The 27,311-nt window shown below is 40.8% G+C and overlaps 1 protein-coding gene and 1 pseudogene across 1 annotated transcript; one reads left to right on the forward strand and one right to left on the reverse strand.

Moving 5' to 3' along the window:
• Window positions 1–9,395: 9,395 nt before the first annotated feature.
• On the reverse strand, window positions 9,396–10,465 carry LOC112181897. The gene is made up of 2 exons (XM_024320302.2): window positions 10,197–10,465; window positions 9,396–9,875 (listed from the first exon to the last, which is right to left on the reverse strand). Exons 1-2 carry the CDS (start codon window positions 10,372–10,374, stop codon window positions 9,616–9,618), a joined length of 438 nt encoding a protein of 145 aa, XP_024176070.1. The 5' UTR covers window positions 10,375–10,465; the 3' UTR covers window positions 9,396–9,615.
• Window positions 10,466–17,242: 6,777 nt separating this feature from the next.
• On the forward strand, window positions 17,243–26,640 carry LOC112164862 (annotated as a pseudogene).
• Window positions 26,641–27,311: the final 671 nt, after the last annotated feature.

Raw genomic sequence — 27,311 nt, forward strand, 5'->3', positions numbered from 1 at the left:
AAATGTTCATCGCCCTAAACTTTAGACGCAATAAATTTTAAAGTATCAATTCTGCAGTCTGCAGGCATGGCAAAGTTGAAGGGCAATGCACACAAAATAATAATATTGTGCCTATTCAAATACAAGATTTAAAGATTTAGAGATGTGATGCGGCTAGAAAAGATGTGATGCGGCTACATGCATATATCCCAAGTGTCGACCCAAAGAATATAAACACATAAAAGTTTTCAATCAAGCAGAAATAAACAACCAACTCACACCAAAGATCAAGAAACTAGATTTAAACAAACATATGTTCTACATAATTGGGGCTCCAAACCTTGCCCCTAACAAAAAGATAGTTAGTTACACATTGTTTTAAAAACCAAAATAAAACAAATAGAGAAAAAAAAAAAAAAAGGATGATGGCGGATGAATGAGAAAGAGAGATAGAAGAGAAGGTGAAAGGCGTGGTCGTCTTCAACGTGTGCAGAAGCTCAATATATATAGGAGAAGTTCAGCCCTAGTTTCCTTCTTCAACAATGCTTTTAAAACCTTCCCTTGTTGCTTGAGGATTCCTTTAATTGGTGCACAATTAAATGATTTTCAAGCCTTGGTAATCTTGTAGAATTATTCTAGGACTCTCCTTAATATTTGCAGCAGCAATAACCTTCCAAAAATTCCCTGGAAATCCGTCCAAAGAAGAATCTCGGCCAAAATGCCCTGTTTTGACTAGGATTCAATTTCTGTCTCTGAAGCTTCCTTCTTGGACAAGGAACGACTTCGTCTTGACAAGTTTCTGGATGGTTCTTGACTCCCACGTGCTCTATGACATCATATCATCTAGAATGATCAATAACCATCTGGAAAAAATCCAATAAAATCGCTGGAAAAGATCTCCCAAAAAGCTTCGTGAAAAGCTGAGAGTTTCTGTCTTATCGGGAAGCATACTTTGACTTTGATTTCCTACTGCCTCGTTGATGCTTCTGACCTGTTCTTTAGCTATAGTTGAAGTATAAAATCATGTCTTCAAGGATCGCTGGCCCTTTCTGCAAAGGTGTATCTGGAATGGTGCAAGAACTGCTCCTCAAAACTGTTCCCAGAAAGCCGATTCTGAAACTGCAGTTTTCTGCTTTGCAGCAACTGTTTTGCACATTGAATTCCGTGGACTTCCCTTGTAGTTTCTGGCTAAAAAGTTTATCAAGCTTATTCCTCTGCATCATTACTTCATTATACATGACTTCCTTGCTCCCTTTAAGCTCCTATTCCTCTTGAATCACTCCACGAACTACCTAAAAAGAAAACTAAGTTAAAACTGACTTTTTCAAGGAATTAACTAAGAGAAGTGTAAGGGATTTCACACTATATTCGTCGCATTTATGCTCCTATCAGTTTGCTTCAATGCTTCATCAGTCTCCCAATTCAGCAGGTACATCACCTTGAGTAATACCAAAATCTGCAATTAATCAGATCAACATCAAATTCTAAAAGGCCAAAACATAAACAGACCAGTCAGTATTTCATTTAAGCTACCTGCTTCCATCTTTTCCAATTCAGCATATTGCTCCATTTCAGTCCTAGTAGGCTCTTTGAACAATGGCTTACTAGCAACCCTCAACCAATCACTTGAACAGACAAGAGCCTCAACCATTTTAGGGGTCAAACTTGCCCTAAATGGATCCATAATCCTCTTTCCAAGACTGAAGGTGCTTTCGGAAGCTACGGTTGATGCTGGCACAACCAAAACATCCCTAGCAATCTGCGACAAGATTGGAAACCTCCCAGCATTTTCTTTCCATCAATCCAACAGTTGAAAGCTTTGATTTGAAGGGTCCTCAGACGGCTCCAGTAGGTATTTGTCTACTTCATTCTTGATCCCGACAACATCCTTTTCTTTCCTAAGATTCATGAACTCATTCATGCTTGCATCATGGTTATCCTCATCCTCCAAACTTGCATTTGCAGCGCCAAACAATGGCTGGGTTGCAGAAAATGAAGCTTGTGCTGCCTCGGGATCATTTTCAGCATACTCAGCAAACAACTGCAGAAACAAGCTCTTCACTTCGAGTACCATCGCAGCCACCATGGTCTTGTCTTGCTGCAGTTTTGGAAAGAAGTACTCCAAGTACAGCAGTTTGTACCTTCACAAAAATTAAGAAAGGAAATTTCATTATCATTTAATCACTAAACCGAGGGCTGCATTATCATTATCATTTCACAACAGTTCATGTCATTAACATTATAACATCATTATTAACTGAAGAAGACAAGTCAGACCATCATGCCAACAAACATTAATGCAGTTCATTTATCAGTTAATTAAATAAGAAATCAAACTATGACATTAACAGAAAATTACCTTGGATCTAACACCACTGCTATCAGCAGTATCTTGTTCAAATCTTCAAGCCTCCCCCAATATTTGTTGAACTTCTTTTTCATTGAATTCCCAATGTTCACCATCAATGCATCATCACCTTGTAAAGACATAAATAAATCCACAATTAGAACTCACAGAAAATTGACAAGTGAATAACAAAAAAACAAAAAAAACAAATTGAAAACAGCAATGTTCTTTACCTTTGATACACTTGTCCAGCTCTCCAATGATGGTACACATCCAAAGCAATGGCTGGTTTGCTGTCACAACACTTGTCCCACTAAACTTGAGCGTTGCATCGTAAAATATCTTCAAGAACTTGACCAGCCTTGCAGCCTTCTCCCAATCAAGTCCAATCGGAGGTCCATCTCTCTTCTTCCCACCAACTCTCTCATTGAAATAGGATTCAAACTGTGAATCCTTATCCTTCAACCTAAGAAAGGCTTTCCGGTATTTTATTGCTATGTCTAGCATAAAGTACGTCAAGTTCCATCTAGTGCAGACATCTAAAGGCACTATCCCACCCTTGTGGTCGACTTTTTCTTGAGCTGCACACTTACGGAATTTTTCCAGCCTAGCAGGACTTGACCTAATATACTTGACACAATTTCTGATCCCCTCTATTGAGGAATCCAGCTCCTGCATTCCATCCTTAACAATTAAGTTAAGGATGTGGCAGCAGCATCTCATATGCAGAAATTCCCCACATAAAACCAACTCTCTCTAATTCCCTATCTTTTCTCTCATGTAATCTAAAGCCACTTGATTAGGAGATGCATTATCCACGACAATTGTAAATACTTTCTCTATTCCCCACCCAATTAAACAGGTCTCAACTAGCTGCCCTATTGTCTTGCCCCTATGGTTCAGTATCACAGAGAAATTAAGGATTCGTTTGTGCAGAACCCAATCATCATCAATGAAGTGGGTTGTGAGAACCACGTAGTTGATATTTTCGACCGAAGTCCAAGTATCAGTGGTTAGGGACACTCTCTGACCATAGGTGGCTAAGATATTTTTAATCCTAGTCCTCTCCGATTGATAGAGATCCCAGATCTCTCTAGCAATGGTCCTGCGGGATAGTTGCTTAAACTGTGGCTGAAGTGTTTTCATGAAATCAATAAATCCCTGCCCCTCAACAAAGCTAAAGGGCAGTTCATCCCTAATGACCATCCTAGCACAAGCTAACCTAGACACATCCTGATCAAAAGACCTTGCAACTAGCTTTCCCCCAACTTCCCCAGACTCAAACACTAAGTTTTTCTGCTTTTTGGCTGGAAGGTAAAGTGGGCATTTCTTACACTGATAGAGCATGTGATTTCTCATTGAGCTTGTGCCGTTGGACTTGGAGTGCACCAGGTAAGTCTGCGAGCAGTAGTTGCATTTCGGCTTCAGCTTCAACATCTTTGTACCATCAGGGTTCAGCAGCTTTGTGAAGTGATCCCATGCCACACTTTTGTTCTTTCTCTTCGAAGCAGACAGAATTTCAACCTCCGATGTAGCACTAGGTGTTGTACAGGTGTTGCAGCAGCAGCAGTAGGAGAAGGCTGAACTGGAAGGCTTAAAGTGGATGCAGCAACACTAGTTCCAATGCTAGAATCCATACCAGTTCCAACGGTAAAACCTCCACTATGTTCTTCCATCATCTGCATTATGAAAAAAATTCCATTAATAAACACATACCATTAGAATGAAACCTAGTCAACAAAATTTATAGCCAAAAACCCACGGTTTATCACATATCACAGAATCACAGTTTATCATAGTTTATCATTAACAGTGAGATCATAGATCATTGAGATCACAGTTTATCTTAAACTTTATAAACCCACAGTTTTATCTTAAACATTATAAAACCCACAGTTTGTTACAGATCAGTGAGATCACAGTTTATCACAGAATCACAGAACCAAATATAATTAACAAAACCAGTATCACAGTTTAGCACACAATCACAGATCATACAACCCTATTAACAAAACCCCTAATTCAAAAATTCAAAACCCACAACGTTTGTTCAAAATCCCTACATCAGAACCTTGTTTGAAATCCCAAACATTAGAACGCCAAACATTAACAATCAAAACATGAAAACACACACAACATTGTTCAAAATCCCCACATCAGAACCCTAAGTCCCTAAGATCAAGACACAAAATCAAAAAAATTAAAATGAAAAGAGAGAGAGGACGACCTGATTAGGAAGAGTGAAATCGCGAGAGCGAGATCCGACAGGTTTTGGGCTTTAGGGCAAACGCAACAAGTGATTGAGAGAGAGGTGGTTAGGGTTTTTTGAGAGAGTCTGAGAGAGTGTTTGAGAGAAAGAGGCAGAAATGAGGTAGCTCGATTAGCTCTTTAGGGTTTTCAATAGGTTGTATGATTTGGTGAGGTTTAGCCTACTCAAAAATTGTGTTCCACACCAATAATATGAAGACAAGTATAAAAAATATATATAAAAAATAATTAAAATATAATTGTATATTTCGGTTCGGTCCGGTTTAAACCGGTCGGTTCAAGAATGCAAACCGAGGCCGACCCGGTTCACATCCGGTCCGATCGGTTTCCAGCCTCAATTCGGTTTTCCGCCCAGCCCTAGGAATGCCAACACTCATTACGTACAAAGTCTTGTACTTATATATATATATAATTGAATCTTGAACAAGTATATTGATGATATCACATAGATTTAAATGATGAAAGCCGGTCTCTAGCTTGGCATGTGTAAGGATTAGAATATATGCTTATAATCAAATCCTTTTAATTAGAAGGCTAGCCAAAACTGTATGTGATTCCAGTGTTCTATTAATGCATACCAGTAGCTACTCAAGAACTTCTGTACATGTACGTTCTCATGCATGTTCATAGTTCGACATAAATAAATTTGAAAATCTTAGTATAGATTCTGTTTTTGGGTTCTTGACCCAAAGGACCAAAATAAGCTAAAAGTAACCCACTTACCCCACCAACAGAATTTTTTTTCCACTACTTCAATTTAAAGTAAAATGACAATTTTTTCTTCAACCTAATTAATGAATTACATTATACCACACACACACACACACACACACTCTCTCTCTCTCTCTCTCTCTCTCTCTCTCTCTCTCTCTCATCCTCCCGATCTGCTCACACGCACACTCTCTCTTTCATACTCCCGATCTGCACACGCGCGCGCGCACACTCTCTCTCTCTCTCTCTCTTTCTCTCTCTCTCTCTCTCTCTCTCTCTCTCTCTCTCTCTCTCTCCAACTTGTTCACCACAGAGGATGACTTCCAGCGCTGACTAACTAGGACGATCTCACCGGTCATCCCTCCTCTCACTGTCACTTCGATCTCTCTATCTCTTCTCTCTCTCACCACCTATTTCAATGCGGCCTCGCCCTCACCGTTCGTCTCTTGCTCTGCTGACACACCTAATCGCACCGATCCTTCATTTTCTTTTCCTACCATCGATTAGGTCCTCACAATCTTCATCTCGCTAGCCATCCCTCCTCTCACTCTCAACTCGATCTCTCTATTACCACCGACTCCAACGCCGCCTCGTCCTCATTGCTTTACCGGCACACCTGATCACATCGATCCTTCTTTTCTTCTCCCAACACTGATTAAGTACTCGCAATCTTCTTCTCGCCGGCCATCCCTCTTCCTACTCTCACCTCGATCTCTCTTTCTTTCTTCTTTCTCTCACCACCAACTTCGACGCTGGCTTGTCCTCACCACTCGTCTCCTACTCCGCCGACACACCTGATCGCACCTATCCTTCATTTTCTCCCACCGTCGATTAGGTCCTCTCAATCTTCTTCTTCTTAATTCAATTTTCTTATTAGCAGGTGCAGAGCCACGTGGGGACCCAGTGGGTCCCGTGCCCCACTAACTTTTATATATTTTTTTAAATTTCTGTATTTTGATAATCAGAATAAGTAAAAGAGAGTTAGCTAGTATCACCACAAGCCAACTTGGTGCAGTGGCAAGGTGTGCATGAATTGTGCAATTTGTCCTAGGTTTGAATCACACATGTAGGAAGATTAATTTTTCAATTTTTTTTTTTGAAGGACATTAACACAATTTTTTCTTACAATTTTAAAGTTAAAACTAAATGATGTCTCCATAATGAAAAAATTGTCCAATATCTAGAAGCAATAAATTTTACTAATAAAATACGTAATTTAAAAAAAATATTAATCTTACCGTAATCTTATTTAATTTTTCATTTTTTATTAAATTTTTAGTATATATTTAAAATTTAAAATTTTCTTTTAAATTTCTGAGTGCCCCAGTTGATATGAAATTCAAGGTCCGCCACTGCTTATTAGTGCTCTTGTTTTGGAAAGATCATGTTTGGAAATGTATCCTTTCGAATCCGGTTGGATTTTTATTACTTTCTTTGATGTTGCATTCTAATTTACTAAGGAGAGATTAACTTAGTTCTAGAGAAATAATCAGCACTTGCTAAAGAAGCGATTTTTAGTAAGGGAGGAGCTTTATGAGTAATCTCACCTTGTTTTTATTTTATTTTTGGTTAAAATGCTCATTTGTTTGATTGCTTTGCTTTGATTTACAATCTGCTGCAAGATCGAGGAGTGAAGAGTATCGGTAGTTGTTTCGGCTTCCAGCTGAAGAAGTGAGTGAAAGACATTTTTATTTTCAGTGCTTCTGTTTTTATTGGAATTATTTTCGAGTTTCATATTTCAGGTCCGGGTTTGGGTCATCGCAAAGGGGTGTGTGTGTGTGTGTCTGTGCTTTCGCTTTGGTTTTGGTGTTGCTAGGTTTCATTTCCGAGCAAATGAAGCCATTGATAGTGTTTCTAGGGTTTATGCAGTAGCAATTTTGAATTTTAGTTAATGTACAATTGTTAATATGATACAATTTTTGTTGGATTTGTGTTAGTTGATGTAATAATGATGCTATTTCGACTAGAAAGAAAGAAAAAAATGTTTTATTGTCTGTTAATAAAACACTTATTTGGGGGCAATAAATGTTTATTGAGGGGTAATAAAACATTTTCCAACATTTATTGTCCCCAATAAAAAATTTCGAATTGATGTAATGTCCTTATCTTCTTCCTCAATCAAAGTTTTATTTTTCTAATTTTAGGGAAATTAGTTCATCTTCCCCCAATAAATGTTTATTGGGTGTTTGATGAGCTTCTCCAATGACTAATGAGATCTCCGGCAACCTCTTTGAGGACCCTGGCAAAGTTTTTATTATTATTATTATTTTTATTTTTTTTAAAGAGGATCAAAAGGTTTCACTCCTGCCCCCATGGTAACTCGAACCCATGACTTCGTACATAGGTAGTGGATGCTCCAACCACTGAGCTAACACCACTTCGTAGGACCCTGGCGAAGTTTAATAAACTTTTATTGCCCCCAATAAATTTTTTTTTTTTTTTGGGGGGGGGAGGCTATAAACCTCTCTGGTGACCTATGAGATCTCTGTAGGGACCTCTGACTATCAATGATCAGATCCTAAGGTCCGGTGGCCTGGGACGGGACTCCTGCGAAGTCTCTTATGCCTTCTCTCTATGTTACAAAGGGGTGAGGGCAAAATAGTATCAAAGAAACTAAAAAAAAAACTTAATTGGGTATCAGCCTATGAGGGGACAACTTATTAGAGTTATATATTACGGATAAGTGGGAAAAAAAAAAATAAGTGAGTGGTGTAAGGAGAAAAAAATCCCTAGAATTAGGGTAAATGATCAAAACCCCTCTTTTTTATTCCTTAAGATTAGGGAATCGGTCATCATATGTGGTTTTGAATCCAAGCAAATTACAGAACATAGTAGAAGCTTCTAGATTATGCGAAAAAGATTGTTTCTATGACCACCAATATTGTTTATGACTATGTATTTGATGTATCATGTCTAAATAAAGTCAATGGTTCAAAACGATCAAGGATCACATACTTTTGTATCATGGATAAAAGAATTCGTTTAAGAGAAGTATGAACTGCCAAGCTCAATCTTTATTAACTATGTTTTACATTTATTTAACTTTTTCCTATCAAAATAATCTTTTGATCATTTTACGTTTTTTCTATCAACCTAACCAGCTGCAGCAACTGCAAGAAGAATTGAGAAGTACGCTCACAATGGGATTCCAGGTCCGTACTCTCTGGGGTTCATTTGTTTCTAATGGTCTTCATTTATTAAACATGATTCTTAATTAAGAGTTATGTTGGGTCTGTAGTAAGTGGCTTTAGATGGTTTTATAATGCATTATGAAGGGAAAATTCTATAATACTTATATATCTATATGTCCTACACACATTTACAAATGTGACAACAAATTTGTTGTCAGAGTAATAAAGTAGGTCCTATTTTGTGTAATCTTAGTTCTATCAATGATAATTACATCATCTACCACCTTGTTACAAGTTTTTAAACATATTCGTTGTCGTTGTTATAATTTTGGTTTAATTATATGCAAATAGTGTAAATGAATATATATGGTAACTTTGTTCTCAATATTGTAATTTTGATTCATATAAATTGTAATTTTTGTTTAAGTAGATGTAAAATGACTGTATGATAAACATCACAGTACCATAGTTTGTCATATTATCAAGGGCCTACTTTGGTGCTGTAATATTGCTTTAACCTGTATTTCACATTTTTAAATGAAAATGGTATAATTGGTAAAGTGGATGGGATCATCAGGTGACGTTGGATTGGATTAATGTATAGTAGTATTAGCAAACAACCATGATATGCTCCTTTAAGAGCATCTCCAACAGAATACTTATTTCAAAAAAAATTTGAAATTTAACTAGTTTTAGACTAAGTTTGATCTCCAGCAGACTAGCTAAACAAAAGCTAAATTTAGCTTTAGCTAAAAGACCTAGCTATATTTAGCTAGAGAGGAGAGAGAATTTAACTAAAAGTTAAATTTAACTTGAGATTTAGGTATTTGCTGGAGCATAACTCAATATTCAACTAGCTATATTCCAATTTTAGCTACTTTTAGCTATCAAGATAGCTATCACTGTTGGAGGTGCTTAGGATTGATTAACCGATCAGCTATTTAGGATTGGAATGCAGGTTTTAATTTCAAAAACTGCTTGCTCTTTATTCTGTATGCGTAAATCAAAAAATACAAGGACAACTATTCAGACACTTCTATCATCCCTATTACCAAAGGTACCGTCGTATTATAAGAAAGAAGAACAAAACCCCTCATCATTATTTTCAGTCATATCTCCTGAATTATTTATTGAATGAATATGATAATCAATCTGGATTGCGTGCGTGGAGTCAAGAGATCAATACTTCCAACGTGGAAGTGGCACAGCAAAGAGCTTCATGAGTCCATCCTTGCAATTGTAGCCATCTTTGTTACCACTAGCAAAGTAATAAGGCCTCCATTGATTCAGTTCAACCTTAAAGCCCTCACCATCTCCTCGGGTCTCACTCGCCAGTATCTTGGCTTTGCTGAAGTCACAAGTTATGTAGCTCCACAGGTTGGGGAGCAAGTACACGCTGTAACCTGAGTTGGTCTTGCTTGGAGGATCATACTTGAACACTGCACCATTTATACATATTAAGCAGAAAACAATTATCATTCATGTAAATGAAAGATTGATTGATTAGTTCGATCTCCTGCAATTTCTTGATAGAGGATAGGTTTTAGTGTTTAGTTTGTCTGACACTATCGAAGTTATTGTATTGCAGCGTAGACTGTTGTGATCTTAACTAACAGAAAATTTGATCATATACCCTAGGAAGCCAGAGAGATTCAGACCAACAAAAGAAAAATAGCAAGCTATATATGGAGATCAAATTTCTTCATAATTGGCATAAATCAAGTCGAAGGACTTTAAACAATTAATGAATCGGTACTAACCCAGTTCATCATTTATGTAAAAAGGACTGTTTTGGAGAGCCCAATCAGTGTAGTTGAAACCAAAACGCCAGCCTTCAGAACCGCCGACGACAATAGTTTTGGCCTCGCTCACTTCCAATAGAGAAGCAGTAGCTACAAGGAGAATGAACCCTAATTGTGCACTCCTAATCAAAGCCATATTTGTATCTCAAACTCAAACTATTATACTCCGAAAATTCAGTTATAACTATTCAATTGGCTAGCTAGAGAATTGGTGTGAGAGCTTAAGGTGTTACGAGGTTTATATAGGAAATGGAGATGACTATAGAATAGCTAGCCTCTTTCTTTTGGTTGGTGAAAAAATTGAAAACGTGAGGTTTTGTTCTCCAATGATTCAACCATGTTTTAGCAGATTCCAGAAAATGAATTTCCAGTTCCTGATTCTCATTTGGTAATTACTGAATTGCCAAAATTCCGATTATGTAATGGGAGGGTAGAAGAGTAAACTGAGCGGTTGACAAGGAAGTTGTCCTAGTGTATTAGACTATTAGAACTAGAATTCTCTGTAGTGGCTATGATTAGTGGCGCTTTAATTAAGTATTTAAAGGTCATCCAAGGACGTCTAAGTTCAGTTAACACGAGGATGCAAATTCAACGGCCAACGAACCAACGTAGGGACTCTCAGCTTTGTATGTTCAAACGTTAAAGCATTGGTATTCTTTTTGTTTTCGCATCCTAAATATTTCAACATTTATGATGAACAAAGCCATGCCATATACAGAGGAAAATTGAGCAATACCAACTTTGTTATTGCCACAGTTAGTAATACAACGTGTAATTAACTATATGTGAGTATGCCATTAAAAGGATTAGTTTTAACTATTTCTTTTCTTTGATGAAGTACAGCCGCCATTCAAAATGGTTGTGTAGTCACATATAACACAAATGAGTGATATCTATCAACTCAAGAAAAGTCCGATGTTCTAGAATGGTTGGGTACGTAAAGCCCATATACATATTGTAGGTAAGGGTGGGTTCTAATGAAGATCTTTAAAATGAAGACTTTATGAGGACTTTATAATCAACGGTTGTAAGATCCACTTTTAAATCACATTTTAAGAAATCCACTGTTACGTGTTTAGATCTTCATGGGTAGATAATTTCTACAAAATTTTCAACTAAATTGAAAGTCGTTAAGACATTCACAATGGTGATTTATCATTTATAAACAATTGGACAGATTTGGTTTGTTAATTAATTTAATCTAGTTTGATACCTTGATAATTACCAATTTAGAAGAAAAATATCATAAGTGATACACTCATGGACACCTAAATATCTAACGGTTGATTTGTCGAGATGTGATCGAAAAGTAAGAAATTTTGAAAAATGACCTTTTTTTTTTTTGTGACTAAGTTTATTTTTAACCTTGTTTTTAATTTAGTTCAAAAATGACTATATAAAAGTTCTCATTTGAAATGTTCTCAGAGCAAGTCCACCCGTTTGGTCACTTACGATTCACTTTTTTTTATGTTTATTTCCACCCTTTAGGTCACGAGCACAGTTTCCAAACTGACCCGGGTTACTCTGGGTCAATTTCATGACCTGCAAACTTATCCGATGACCCAAGTCGGTTTGGAAACTGTGCCCGTGACCCAGAAGGTAGAAATAATCACTAAAAAGAAGTGAATAATCACCGACCCAGTCACCCAATAGGTGAACTTGCTCTGATTAGAGCCTCTCTTGTATAGTCAATATATGTATTAGTTTTAATGGACTGTGAGGGACAAATGCATCTCAACCACATGTAATTAAATATAAAAGCAGAAATTCTAACAACTTAAAACTGTGCATTTATTTTCAGTCGTCAGATTCATTTGTCCCTCACAGTCCCTTTAAAACTGCCCTTAGCTAAGCAGACCTTCATGTAGTAGAATTTTAAACCTCTCTTCCTGGCTTGCCTCTCTTAGCCTAAACCTCTCTTTCCACCTTCGCCTCTATGAAATTCCGAAGCGAGCCCGAATGGCCGGACAACCTGGAGGTACTCGTACTCGCCGTCCCCCACGACCTAGAAAACCAAGTTACTCATGTTCCGAAACGACGACGTCGATTGGGTCCGAACCGATGGCCGTTAATTCCACCAATGCAGACCTGTATGTAAGCCAATGTGGGCTAGGGAGAGAGAAATAGCACGCATTTTTGGTTGATAATGGTGATCAACCTTCCTTGATTGATAGACTTCCGATGCATATTTATAAGCTGTCGATGTTTGAAATAGGTGTTCCTAGCTTAAATTGGCTCTTCATGTTTATGAGCTGTTTACAAAAATTGTGGTCATGGACCTTGTTGATGTTGCCTTGTTCCTTCTAATCAGAGTTTCTATTTAAAATTAATAAGATGGTAGATGTTCAGAAAGTGATGCTTGTTGTAGGAGAATGGAATTGTGTGTTATCATTGATAATAGGAGCCCTTTAAATAGGGAGTTACAAGGTACCCAAAAAGGTAATAGAATCTGATTACAATTGAATACCTAGAACACATTCCTATTACAACTCTAAACCCTAGTTTGTAGAGGCACACATTAAGTCGATATCCTTCAACACTCCCCCTTGTGCCGCTCAAACTTGGTGATGACGCTTTGATTGTTGCCTCGTTAAAAACCTTGCCAGGTAACAAAAATCATGTGGGACAAAAATAACCCTGGTCGAAGGACAAAAAGAGCACAACACGTCCTTCACTCTTCGAGATCGAACATGTAGACATCATGCCTCCCCCTGATGTTAATATCTCCCCCTGATTGCTACAATCATGGGAGTTCAGATAATTTTCTCAATCCGATGCTCTTCACATGTTTCTCGAAGGTGGATTTTGGTAACGACTTAGTAAATAAGTCCGCTACATTATCCTCTGATCGGATTTGGTTCACTTCAATATTTAGAAATGCTTGTTGTCATTTTGATGGAGGGGAGGAGGAGCACGGAAGGTGGCATTTTGCCTTGTGGGGTCTGATCCCACACTTCCGTCATCTCTTTTCTCTGTAGGGATAGAACAAGCCCATATCAATCGTACCTCTCAAATATCGAAAGATTGTCTTTATACCAATCTAATGGAGTTGCGTTGGCGCGGGGCTATATCTAGCCAACAAGTTCATAATAATTAAGGTGTCTGGTCTTGTATCGTGCTAAATACAATAATGCGCCTATTGTACATAAGTAAGCACTTCTGCTATTAACATGTCTTCGTCATCATCCCTGGGATGAAACGGATCCCTTTTAGGGCCAAGACTACGGATGACCATGGTGCATCTTTGACTTTATCAAAAATGTCTCTTGACACGGTATACAAGTTCTGAATTTAGACAAAACCGTGTTCTCCCAAGGTCATTCCTCTCAAACTCGGATTTCAGGTGTTCAGTGATTTCCCTTAACTCTCAAGGGTTCCAATTATGTTTATCAACATAAACCACGATAATTGCAAATCCGGAACTTGTCATGGAAACGCGTGGGCATAGTTCATCATATCCCTTCCCAATCAAGTAGTCATTTTAGTGAGCATTTCAACCTCGTTGCAAATGCGCTCCGTGGTCTAGAGCCACTTGACTTGGGTAAATAAAGTCTATAAGAACCTTTATTATATTCTGTATCTAGATCCCCATAGAGATACGTAGTGACCACATTCGTAAGCTGCATGTTCAGTCATTTGGAAACTACCAAACTGACAAGGTAGTAGAGTGCAATGACATCCATTACGAGAGAATATGTCTTCTCGTAGTCGATTCCAGGGCGTTGTGAGAAACCTTGCGCCATAAGGCGAGATTACCATCTCTTTTTCTCATCACGCTATCTAACGAAGACCTATTAATGTCAATAGGTTTTATGTTAGGAGGAATTGGCATCTCGGGCCCGAAATCCTTCCTCTTCGTTAGTGAATCCAATTCAACCTGGATCGCATCTTTCTATTTAAGCCAATTTTCTCTACGTTGGCATTCTTCAACGGAGTAAGGTTCGATGTCATTGGTCTCAATAATTCCACGTCCTCATGTACACTAGTGTAGTTCGTAGAGATCTCTATATTCTCAGGAATTGGTTCTAACATTGAGGCGTCCCCCAACGATGTCTCTTGGACCACAATCCAAAATATTCTCATGAGACGGATTTTGAGTATCAAAGATCAATGGATCAAATTGTGCCAAACTCGCTCTCTTCTTAGGGCGAGAATCCATCGAACCTATGGGTCTCCTACTCTCTCTAGCAGAACCCATGGCCTACGACGCCATTATGCCACCTTTGTGGCGTCACCATACCACCATCCATGGTAGTGGTGCAGTACCCATCTTCTCTGGGTGGCACCATGTCTCTTGTAGGGACATCAATCCTTGCAGGCATGTTTGCAGCAGGTATATGTGATCTCGTCACTTTTAGGGGATCAAGATGAAACATAGTGGGGACAGACCACGACAATTCCTGTCGTTCCTGTTGAACATTGACGTTCTAATCTCCCCCTAACGACCGGAAGACTGTCTCATCAAAGTGACAATTCACAAATCCAGCAAAATAAAGATCGCCTGTCAAGGGTTCTACATAGCGGACTTATAGTTGGAGACTCATCTCCAATATATATATATATGCATTCGTTGCAATGACTCATGTTGATGCGCTGTGGCGGCGCAATTGGCACATGAACCGCACACTCAAATATGCATAAATACGAGATATTAGACTCGAACCCAGTCGCTAGCTGTAATGCAAATAAAAGTTGAGTGGCTGCTATGAGTCGTAGACGAATTAGCATAGCTGCATGCGATATTGCATAACCCAAGCGGAAAATATTAGTGCGCATTACCAAAGTCCGGGCTACCATCGTAGTCTTTTAATGGTGGCTTTTCCGCCAGACCAATTGGGTGTGTACATGGGAATATGATACTTGATATCAATACCCAATGATATGCAATAGTCATCGAAAATTTTCGATGTAAACTCGCCAGCATTATCAAGTCAAATTGACTGGATGGGATGATCTGGGTAGTGAGCCCGTAGCCATATGTTATGTGCTAGGAGTGTAGTATAAGCAGCATTATGAGTGGATAATGGCACAACATGGGACCAGTGTGTTTGCGTATCAACCAACACCATAAAACTTCTATACGATCCGCAAGTTGGTTGATCAAATCCACAGAATTCCGTTAGATTCTTTGTGAGAATGGAATTATTTCCTCAATCTCCTTTGCATAGGATGGTCTCAATCCTAAATAACAGGCTTTACAGAACGAAACATGGGCCTTATAATCAACCAATAAAGGTTGTGGTTAAGCCACAATGTCACAATAGACTTGAGAAGTAGAGAGAGGAGTTTATGGCGTCAATGCCATGTATTTACCGCAGGGGGTAGGCGGCGCCGGACATGTATGGCCAGTCTTTGCACAATCATGGGGCCATGAGGCACATGTGCAGCTCCTTTAACCAATTCTTCGTTCTTACTTTTCTTCGTTATGAAAATGGATATCCGTGTAAAGTCTTTAATACACGGATCATCATGTCAAAGCCTATATGTGTCAGAATCCCATAAGTCGTCTCTCATGACATGGTTGGATTCAATAACTCAAATAGTGGTTGCATACAACCCACTAGATCAACACATAAGTTTCTCTAATACTCTTTTATGTCCGTAGTCATTAAAGGTGATGCAAAGGAACTCTGTCCATTCTCATAATGTGTTTCCACATGAAAACCATTGGCTCTTATATAATAAAGTTCGAATTAAAGTATGTCCAAGACATTAAGTAAAAGAATTGACACTTTATTAATAGCCAATGATTACATCAAAGTTTCCAAAATCTAATCCAAAATAAAATCAAAGTAAGACACATTGTAGTCACTCTATCTGTTTGGTAACTCCAATCAAATATGACCAGGAAAGTAGAGAGAGATGTTGGTGGAGCAAGGCTCTCTTAAGTACCAATAATCTCAATGACTTTCCTAGACATCACATTTTATTGGGTCCGCCACATAAGAAGGAGTTAATACAATTGTCATTTATTGACTAAGGCAAATTGCCATTACAAAAGTTCTTGGAAAAATAAAAAGACTACTCTAATCAAAGTGTACATACCTCCAACAATATGGAGTATTTACTACATCACCAAGCATAAGTAACACCCTCTTTGGGACACCCACAAGCCATGGTGAGGCCCAACCGAGACATGCATCTTGTAGCCTTATGTTCAAGCTACGCTACGGTATCAGGAAGTCGCAAATCTGTCGCCGGGAACCCACCTTCCCGGCCTTGTCAACATGCCCTCACAAATAGGCTTTCTAGACTAGAAATAGTTGTTGCTTGTCCCACATTGAAAACCATGTAAAGGAGATGGCTTCCTTCACCTATAAAAGGAATGCCTCCTCCCACTTAAACACAATTCCAATCCAACTCCATTACACACTTTGTAATGCACTTGAGCCGCAAGGCTCAACACACTAGTATAAGCTTTCAAGTGAACGTAGTTTCCCGCTAAGGCGGGAAACGAACCACTATACATCTCGTGTCAATCTCTCTCTCTCTCATTCTTTACGTTAATTAGATCCCCAACGGATCCAAGCATTAACATTGGCGCCGTCTGTGGGAAGCCAACACAAAGGCTTCGTCACTTACCATTGAGTTAAGTCATCTTAACCGAGCTCAAAATAATTTCTTTCTTTGAGTCATATAATTGATATTCTTAGCGGCAACTTGTGCCATCTACCAAGTCAACCCTTGGTCAACGCCGGAGATGGTTGGTCAACGCTGGCAAAGTGTTGGTCACACTTGGTCAACGCTGGAAATGAAAAAGTCAACGATGAACTATTCAAAAAAAAAAAAAAAACTTGGCGGCAAATCTTCTCTGGACACCCAGAAAAACTTCTCTGGGCACCCAGGCTTCTTCTCTCGATCGATAGTCAACACCAACGGCCAACGCCTCCGCTGAGCTCCAAACACCAAGCTTCCTCCTCCAGCGAGCCCTTCCGCTGGACAACCCACTAGCTCCATCAACGAGCTCCGCCGAAATTCTCCTCCGCTGAGCAGTTCCGCCGTTCATGCTCCGTTGATGATCCAAAGCTCCATCATCACCGCTCCACCGCTAGGACATCACCACCCAACTGCCTCCGCTAGCAGAATACCGCCAGCAACAGCTACTCCATCGGACAACCCATTAACCGGCTCCGCTGAGCTCCGAGTCTTCCGCCGAACTTCGATCCGCCGCTGAGCTAGCATCGAATCTCCGTCGAGCTACAGGTGAGCATAGAGCTCCGCTCCGCCACACTTCTTCAGCGGGTACAACTCCGCTAGGCACCGCTAAAGCTTTACTGGCAAGTCCAGCAAGCTTCACCGCCGGCCACAAAACAAACTAAAATTGACCCACGATCAACAATCATCCTCTTCGTCAAGCACCAGCACCACCGGCAAAATAGCTCCGCTCCGCTCCGCTAACCAATCCTGCCTCCGCCAGCCAAGCCTCGCCGCCAACCACAACCAGCGGCTAAATCACCGCTAAACACCACAGGCGGCTTTGCAGGCCTAACGACCATTCTCCGCCAGCCTAGCTCCGGCTATGACTTCCGCCAGCTACCTGCCACCGGCGGCACTGTTAGCTCCCATCACCAGCAAAGGCAACCTCCGCCGAAAAATCTTCCGCCACACTGTACACCGCCATTTTCAACCGCTAGCATAGCTCCGCTCCGCCGAACTTCATCTCCGCTGAACAGTTCTGCCAAATCCTCTGCACGCACCAGGGAGTCCAGCGGCGACGTGGACCGCTAGCAATACCCAGCGGTTGTCTTCCGCCAGCGACCCCTAGCATTCAAAATGCCGACAACTAAGTTCCGCCAGAGCTCCACCAGCGGGCAGTTTCTTCCGCTGAGCTGCAACCTCCGCCGAACTCAAACTCCGCTGAAAGAGTCCATCAACGAGATCGGCTCCGCCAGCCAGCATCACCGCTGGGACACCTCCGCCACCACCGGCCAGGGCTCTGCTGCCCAAACCTCCGCTACCCACAATAAGCGCAAACAGATGCGGATGCAGGTCCCAGAAACCAGCGAAGGCAAAGCTTGACGGGAAAAGCTCCCTCGTTAACTTGTCGAAGCTGGACGTTTCACTCTTGACAGTCCACTACCTTTCAACTGATTAAAATCCATGAAAACGCACCAACCAGCCCGATAAGTCTATTTCTTTAATCATTATCTTTGGTTGTACCGACAGCGACGTGTGCATGTTTCCTTTATGATCAACTTGTGCCTCTGTCGGCCACATGCCTTTCATCCTTAAATGCATGTTGATAATTATGCTATATACATGTGTCACGTGTTGAATTCAAGACCATGCATGCTTGTCTATGTATGAACATGCTGGTGCTTAATTAAGGTCCTTGTCTCCATGCCTATTTACATCTTTTTGCACATAGCATCATCGATAGACAACATCAGTTTGCCTATATGTCCAAGTGAAAATTATATTGAGTTTGCATGCTCCATCTTCACATTATTTCATGCGACCATGACAGGTGCACATCCAACAAAGCCACTGTGCTGCACATGTGCTACGCACCACCACATCACTATTCATTTAGTTTTTGGTAGTTAAAAAGCCAACAAAAGGGTGATGTTTCGGACATATGGTTTGTGGATAAGAACATGTACACGTACACATGGGATATTTATATCAAATTCTTTATCTCACTACTGCCACATGACTAGTGCATTTACACATAATTGATGCTGTCATTAATATGTTCCAATTATCATGGCACCGAATGCGTTCGGTTAAACACAAATTTGACATTCAAAATGGATATGTATGCAGGTTATTTGTCATCAATTATGAATTTGTGTATACACTTTACTTACAATTTTATCAAAGTACATACGCAAATTATCTATATTGATTTTACAAATCCACATATTAATCATCTATTTTGGCTTAAGGAAATTCAACTATTTCTATCAAGCATTCGACTGCAACTACGAGTTGACGGACATTATCGGAGTACTTTATCCACCACAAGCAATGAACCTCAAATCGACATAAGATAAGTGCCTTCCTCTTATCTTTTACGCTCCTTCAAATTGAGCTAGTGCCATGCACATGCCATGCTTTTACTACTTTTAAGCATGACTACAATATATCACGCTTGATATGTTTTTACATGCTTCCATAAACTTTTAAGCATGCCTACAACATTTCGTAGATTTGGCAACACTTTCTAGATCTCACATACTAGATATGCCATGCTTCACATACCGATCTCAACGATCTCTAAGCATTCCTACAAAAATATAAAATGTTATTAGCATCCACACTACAAGTACATGCTGCACATGACATGCTTCTATTTAATTGCAAAATTAAATAAATGTGGGACACTCAAACAAAATTTTGTTACTTGCTCTATTTTGTTTGCCATGTTTCATACAAGTACACACTTTATGAGTCTATGGTCACCGCCAACCGATAAGGCAACGCCTCATAATGACAATGACCGCTACGCGGCATTGCAGTCAAGCTTTTCTCCTTCGAGAAACAGCAAGGGACTAGTTAACACAACCCACGGCAGCCATTGATCCGGCAGTTAACCCCGACGCTTGGGTATCTAAGATTGGGCTCGCTACCCAACACCCTCTGCTCCGCGCAGCTCCCCTCATCAAACAATTTTCCGACCATCCGGAGGTCTATAGCCAGGAGTGGGGACTCCTCGCAGGGCCTAGCAGGGGCCCACCCGAAAGGGCAAAAGCGTTCGCTCCAACCAATTCTAGATGGAAGACGCACTCGCACTAATTATGCTTGATATACGGCACAAAGCTACGCTTTGGTATCAACCCGCGAGCACACCCTCCTTGACTGGGGACTTCGGGGACTTGTACATACAGCCCAGCATAATTAGCAACGGTCACGCTCATGCCTCAGGGCATCACCTTCGAGCTACCTGTTAAAGCCTCAGCGGCATCCTCGAGCTCTCACGCTCTCGCTTCAGCTGTACCGCCGAGATGTCATGCTCTCGGCTCAGCGGCATCCTCGAGCTCTCGCGCTCGTGCCTCCGCGGCACCGCCGACTTTCGCCCTCATGCCTTCCCGGCAACCCATTGAGCTTCCGCTCATGCCTTCCCGGCAACCCACGAGCTTCCCGCTCCTGCCTTCCCTGCAACCCACGAGCTTCCCGCTCATGCCTTCCCGGCAACCCACGAGCTTCCCACTCCTGCCTTCCCGGCAACCCACGAGCTTCCCGCTCCTGCCTTCCCGGCAACCCAGGAGCTTCCCGCTCCTGCCTTCCCGGCAACCCACGAGCTTCCCGCTCCTGCCTTCCCGGCAACCCACGAGCTTCCCGCTCATGCCTTCCCGGCAACCATTGAGCTTCCGCTCATGCCTTCCCGGCAACCCTGGAGCTTCCCGCTCATGCCTTCCCGGCAACCCACGAGCTTCCCGCTCATGCCTTCCCGGCAACCCTGAGTTTCCCGCTCACAAGCTTTCCGCTCATGCCTTCCCGGCAGTCCTCGAGCTTTACACTCATGTCTACTCGACACACCACACGTTAATGGAACATTGAATTCTTCTACCATTTGTCACTTACGACAAATTGAATTCTTTTCGCGTTCCATTAATACGAGCGACAACCAAGCAAACACAAGCGTTCACGTATTCATCATTCACGAATTACAAACGCTTACCTTCACAGCGCTCATACAACTTACATTTATCATATGCAATCCATATGCTCACACGACCATACGCGCTCTCGAGTTTGTACGTCATAATTGATCGTACTCGGCGCCATTCGCATGTATACATCGACATGTATCACGCACCCCATACGTTCATATATGCCAACGCATATCATTGCAACTCACATTTGTTGCCCAATGCAACGAGCATTCTACATATGCCTGTTTTTTGTCTTTGTTGTGCAGGTTAACGAGTCCCTTCTTTCTTACGGAGTTCGGGGACTTGTAGGGGCTCCGTGCCGCCCGGTTACTTATGCTTGATGACTTCGTGGTTATAACTCCCCAACCAAGAAGCTCCTCTTACTTGGGGACTTCGGGGACTTGTACATACCTCCAACAATATGGAGTATTTACTACATCACCAAGCATAAGTAACACCCTCTTTGGGACACCCACAAGCCATGGTGAGGCCCAACCGAGACATGCATCTTGTAGCCTTATGTTCAAGCTACGCTACGGTATCCGGAAGTCGCAAATCTGTCGCCGGGAACCCACCTTCCCGGCCTTGTCAACATGCCCTCACAAATAGGCTTTCTAGACTAGAAATAGTTGTTGCTTGTCCCACATTGAAAACCATGTAAAGGAGATGGCTTCCTTCACCTATAAAAGGAATGCCTCCTCCCACTTAAACACAATTCCAATCCAACTCCATTACACACTTTGTAATGCACTTGAGCCGCAAGGCTCAACACACTAGTATAAGCTTTCAAGTGGACGTAGTTTCCCGCTAAGGCGGGAAACGAACCACTATACATCTCGTGTCAATCTCTCTCTCTCTCATTCTTTACGTTAATTAGATCCCCAACGGATCCAAGCATTAACACAAAGTCTGCTGCATCCTTGTGCACTTCATCTTCAGCTTTGAAGTCCTCTATGGTGAGATTGACATCTCCACCATCTTCTTCTTCTTCTGTAAGGTACACTTCTTGCTCTCTCAGGTCCCTATATGCCCTGTATCTTGCAGCTAGTTCCTCGCTTGCCTTGCATTGTTTGAACCAATGCTCAATTGATCCACATAGATGACACTCATCATTGTGGTTGCCTCCCTTTAATTGAGGTGCACGTTGTGCACGTTGCGGGCGTTTCCTAGGAGGGTTGGTGCCACCACCACGACCCATGGCGCCACCATTACGGCTAGGGATACACGACCCCTCTCCCACGTGTGGCATTACCACCACGTGTATCCACACCAAACTTGCGGTTTCCTTCCTAGTTAGGGCAGTTATATGGGCCCATACGTCGCTCATGTTCCCATTCTTAGGGTACCGCTCCTTGCGCCCTCCTTTGGGTGCATTATAATTCGCCTCATGAACGCTCTTATTTCCAATGGGCCTTGAATTATAATTCCTCACGAGTATGTTATCATGTTTCTCAGCTACAGATATAACATTGATAAGTTGTTGAAACCTCGTGATCCATCCAGCATTGACTTTAGTATGGTATTGCTTTGATACCACAATGGCTGAAACGGGGAAGGTGGAGAGAGTTTTCTCAATTAGCTCTTGCTCTGTGACAGGTTGTCCACAAAACCTCAACATGGACTGTATGCGAAGAGCTTCTGAATTATATTTAGCAATAGACTTGAAATCAGCTAAGCACAGGTTGTTCCATTGAACCTTCAAGTCAGGGAGGAGGGAATCTTGGACATTGCCAAAGCGCTCTTCTAGCGCTACCCATAGCTCTCTTGCATTCTTGATTGACATATACTCCAATCTAAGTGCCTTGTCCATATGGTGTCGCATCAAGATAACTGCTTGAGCATGCTTTGTAGGTGTTCGCACGAACACAAGATCCGGGTTAGGTGCCTGGATTATGGGTAATATTCCCTTTGAAGTGAGATGGTTCTCAACATCGGTTACCCAACTGTGGTAATCTGAGCCTGTTGAGTCAAGCATGGGAAAGTCGAGTCTAGGTTCATTCGACATCCTGAAAATAAGAAGAGAAGATATATTAGTTTCGGAGTTAACCTTCCACGAAAACTAAAACAATAAGATTTCCGAGCTATGCTACCAAGAAATCAATTTCCAAGAATCTCTTTTGGATTAGACCAAACAATGATGTTTTAATATGGTCACAATTTGATGCTTACGGACGCTCTTAGTCCAAGCATTGTGAACGCTCTTAGTTCACACGAACACTCTTAGTTCGTTTAATTATGAACACTCTTAGTTCGTTAAGCGTGAATCCCCACAATTCCGCTTTGTTAAATATCAGAATCATTTGGCAACATATATTCCAATATTTGCAGGAAATAAAAGGAATTTAAATACAAGAAAGCAGCAACCTTAATTATAAAAACTTACGTGATTGTTCTTGGCTTGAAGACACGCGCGTGTTGATGCAGGCGTGTAGCTAAATTAGGATTGCTGGAATCTGGTCGGAAATTGGCAGTTGGTGGGCTGCCCTTCTCCCTTCCCTTTTTCTCTTTTTTTTTTCTTTCCGGGCCCAGCCCTTCTCCTTCTTTTTTTTTTTCTTCCTCCCCTTTTTTTTCTTTCCGGGCCCAGCCCTTCTCCCTTCCTTTCTTTTTCTCTTTTTTTTCTTTTCGCGTCTTCTTTCTTCCTTCTGGTTCTTCTCCTTCTTTCTTTCCTCTGTGCTTCCTCCTAATCTGCAGGCGGACTGGGCGACTGGGCAGGCGGAGTTGGTCGCTGGTCGCTGACAGGAAGGATGCAGCAGATGCAGCAGCAGCGGGGCAGGAGGCCGCAGGTCGTGCGGCAGATGGCTTGGGGCTGCGATAGGAGGTTGGTGCGCGGAGCTGCAGGGCGTGCTGGGCTGCGGGCTGGTGTGCATCGCGGGCTGCAGGGAGGTGGCTGGAAGCTGGAGCGGTGTGCAGTGGCTCAGGGTGCGCGGGGCTGCAGTAGTGGACTGTAGGAGGCTAGGGCGGCAGAGGCTTCAGTAGGCTTGCAGAGGAGGCTGCAGGCTTTGCGGCAGTGAGGCTGCTTGCAGCAGTTTTCTTGGTGAGGCTGCTTAGGGTTTTTTTTTTCTTTTTTTTGGGCTAGGGTTAGAACTCGTGTTGATAACGTGTTGTTGGGGAATGGAATTATGTGTTATCATTGATAATAGGAGCCCTTTAAATAGGGAGTTACAAGGTACCCAAAAGGTAATAGAATCTGATTACAATTGAATACACATTCCTATTACAACTCTAAACCCTAGTTTGTAGAGGCACACATTAAGTCGATATCCTTCAACAATGCTCTTATAAAACTCACGGGGCTTGTACGATTTTGTTATTGTTCATAAATTTTTTACTGGAAAAGTTTGCTGAAATCTTGCATTATTACGTGTATAAAGAAACTCAAGTTCGTAGTAAGTCACAGTTTTCAAGACTAGTGCTGTAAATGCTGCTGCAGGATCTGCATACGCAGAATTTGGAAATACCAAGGTAATTGTTTCTGTGGGAGTATATCTCTTAGAAATTCGTACTTTTAGTGACTACATGATCCATAAACATCAATTTCCATATTTCTTTCCACTTGTTTTTACTTGTTATTGTTTAGCATTGATCCAAGATGCAAATAGATATGTGAAAATGTGATTTCAATCTTTTCTTGATATGTATAGATTTGGGCCAAGAGAGAGTAAGAAGGCAATGATGTACATGATATAGGCCGGCTGAATTGCGATGTCAGCCATACAACTTTTACCACTCCAGCTCGTGGACAGGTATATGATTGTTAATGCATTTTCCCATCTTCTTTTCCTAATGTAGTTGGTCAGTGAAATTCTTATGACTAATGCTGAGACTCCCTACTCTTAGGGGTCGGACCACAAAGAATTTTCTTCGATGCTTCATAAAGCTTTGGAGGGTGCAATAATATTGGAAACTTTCCCCAAGACTACTGTGGATGTTTTTGCATTGGTATTGGAATCTGGGGGCAGTAAGTTTTCAATTCCATTTGTAGAACTTAAACCTGTTTTATTTCAACTATTGCAAGTTTTGGTTACTAAGAAAAGGCAATGATGAAGAAAAGAATGTAAAGCCCAGAGAAAAGAATTTAGATTGGATCATATTAAAGAATCCCCCGCATGCCCATATAGATGTTTTTGTTCATGTATTGGTGCTTCCAGATTATTCCTTAACCGCTTTTGTGAAACCTTTGGCTTTGATTTTCTCCAATATACAAGAACACTGCCACTAGCTAGATACTTGTACACAAAGGTGATACATTTGTCCCCAAAGTCATGATATCTACTGATACATACTTGGTATTCCTTAGACAAGTTTGGCGTCCTTAGAAAATCTTCTTGGGTTTTAAGTTGGACAATTGTATCGTATATGTGGACGTGTCAGCGGCACTTCATGAGTTCCACAGCTTTCTTTTGTTGCATTGAGTGTAATAATGTAATTAGATAGAAGAAGAAGTATAATTCATAAGCAATTCTACTGAAGAGAGAAGTCAGTGAGTCGTTGTGTCATAAACAACCTAATATGATTCAAGAGAGTGCAAGGCCAGTAATATTTTTATTTTGCTTGCTAATGACCTATTTCCTTTCGGTTGCAGGTGATCTTCCTGTAGTATTATCATGTGCTAGTCTAGCCCTAGCAGATGCAAGGATAATGATGTATGACCTTGTTGCCTCAGTCTCTGTGGTATTCATCTAGCCCAGTCCTTTTGACTTTCTCTTGACATTAAGCATACAACAAAGATTTGGCTTGTTATTCAGTTTGCAAGCATGATGTTTGTTCGTGCATAACCTGGTAGGAATGCACCTATAGAGAATTAAAACTTGAGCACATTGCACATGAAACAATGAAAAATGTGATTTCTGTATTTGTTTACTAGTAAAAGTTGCCTCCCTTAACTTATAAACTACCTTTAGCAGAAACAATATACATTAATACGGTACTAAGAATAATGTCATGCTTTCTTGTCAGATCTTTCTTCTCTTTAGTACCACATGGTCTGAACTCACCTCTTTACACTCCTCACCTGTAAGAGAAATATTGGAGCTACTCAAATATCTATAGCATGTGGGCTGTTACTTGAACATTTTTTATATAAGCTATTAACGCATTTATAGTTCTTAGAAAATATATAAATCAAATTTATATAAGTACAATAGCATATGCCTTCCTTACATCTACAGATGAGTTTGCGTGCTGTTATAATTAATGCCTTCCCATATCAAAGTCACTTTTATGCAGGTTTGATTCTATTGTTGAATTTTTTTTTTTAACATGTCATTTCTCTGTTTATGGTGCCTAGTCTTGGAAAGAACCTAGTGATTGATCCTGTTTTGGAGGAAGAAAGTTACCAAGATGGAAGCTTAATGCTTACCTGCATGTCACTCAGCTAACTATGTCAGGGGAATGGTCAACCCCAAAAATTAATGAGGTATGCAGTCAGCTGATTTATTCCTTGTTCTATTATATGTTGTTCTTAATTACTTATCTTACCATTCAGATGGGAAAATGTAATATATGAAGGTTATCTTTGAGTTGTGCTTTAGTTACTTCTTGCAAGCTTGCCTATGTGGGTCATGATTCGAAGATTTTATTTGTAGTTGATGTAACACTTTAATTCGAAGTCAATTAGATTGATATGCTTTAGAAAGTTGCATGCTTGGTATATGCTAAAGTCCCACTGGAAGTTTATTTGATGGTGATGACATGTTTATCATATGATCTGAGAAAGTTAGATGTGGGCTCACGATACTGAAATGGTTTCCACAAAGCAGGGAATGCTGATATGCCTCGACGCCAGCGCAAAGCTTGCAACATGAGGTAATGTTTAAAAGGAGCTGATTCTGCTTTGGAAGAATAGAATTTGACTAATTATAATTTATACATGAGAAAGCATTAGGTCTTAATTACTGTATTTTGAACTTCGAGATATTTGAATTGCTATTTTTCTGTTCTTCCTAATGTTCAGTCAGATGCTTGTGTATTATTTGGTCCAATTTTGAAACAGAATTTCCCTCCCCGCTGTCACTTTCCTCCGTGGAAAAGCATGAGCCGAAGCTTAAGGCTTCAGTTAAACCCTGTACAACTGCATCAGCTTCAGATTCAGATTCTTCTGAAGAGTTATGGAGGCTTTAATAAACAGCTGAACATCGAGTAATTCCGTATTTGGAGTACTTTTCATCACTGCAAACGTCTAGCTTCTCCCAATCTCCCATTATTGATGTGCCCCCATGGTATCCCTTCCTGCAAGAAGGCTACCCGATCCCCAAGAAGCTTCAGACCCTTTTGAAGCTTCCATCAATGAACACTTGAACAGTTTGAGAAGCAACGAGCCTTGATAACCCATAAAACATTGGGATTTTTGATAACCGCTAAAGGCTTTGCTTAAATGACCTCCTAATTTCTCCCATCCCTGCTTTACAATTTTGATCCTGTTTCTCTTTTCATAAGTACATGACTTATGATTCACGGATACAATCAGTACTTTTAT

The sequence above is a fragment of the Rosa chinensis genome, chromosome 1, assembly GCF_002994745.2.
Source record: "Rosa chinensis cultivar Old Blush chromosome 1, RchiOBHm-V2, whole genome shotgun sequence".
Taxonomy (NCBI): domain Eukaryota; kingdom Viridiplantae; phylum Streptophyta; class Magnoliopsida; order Rosales; family Rosaceae; genus Rosa; species Rosa chinensis.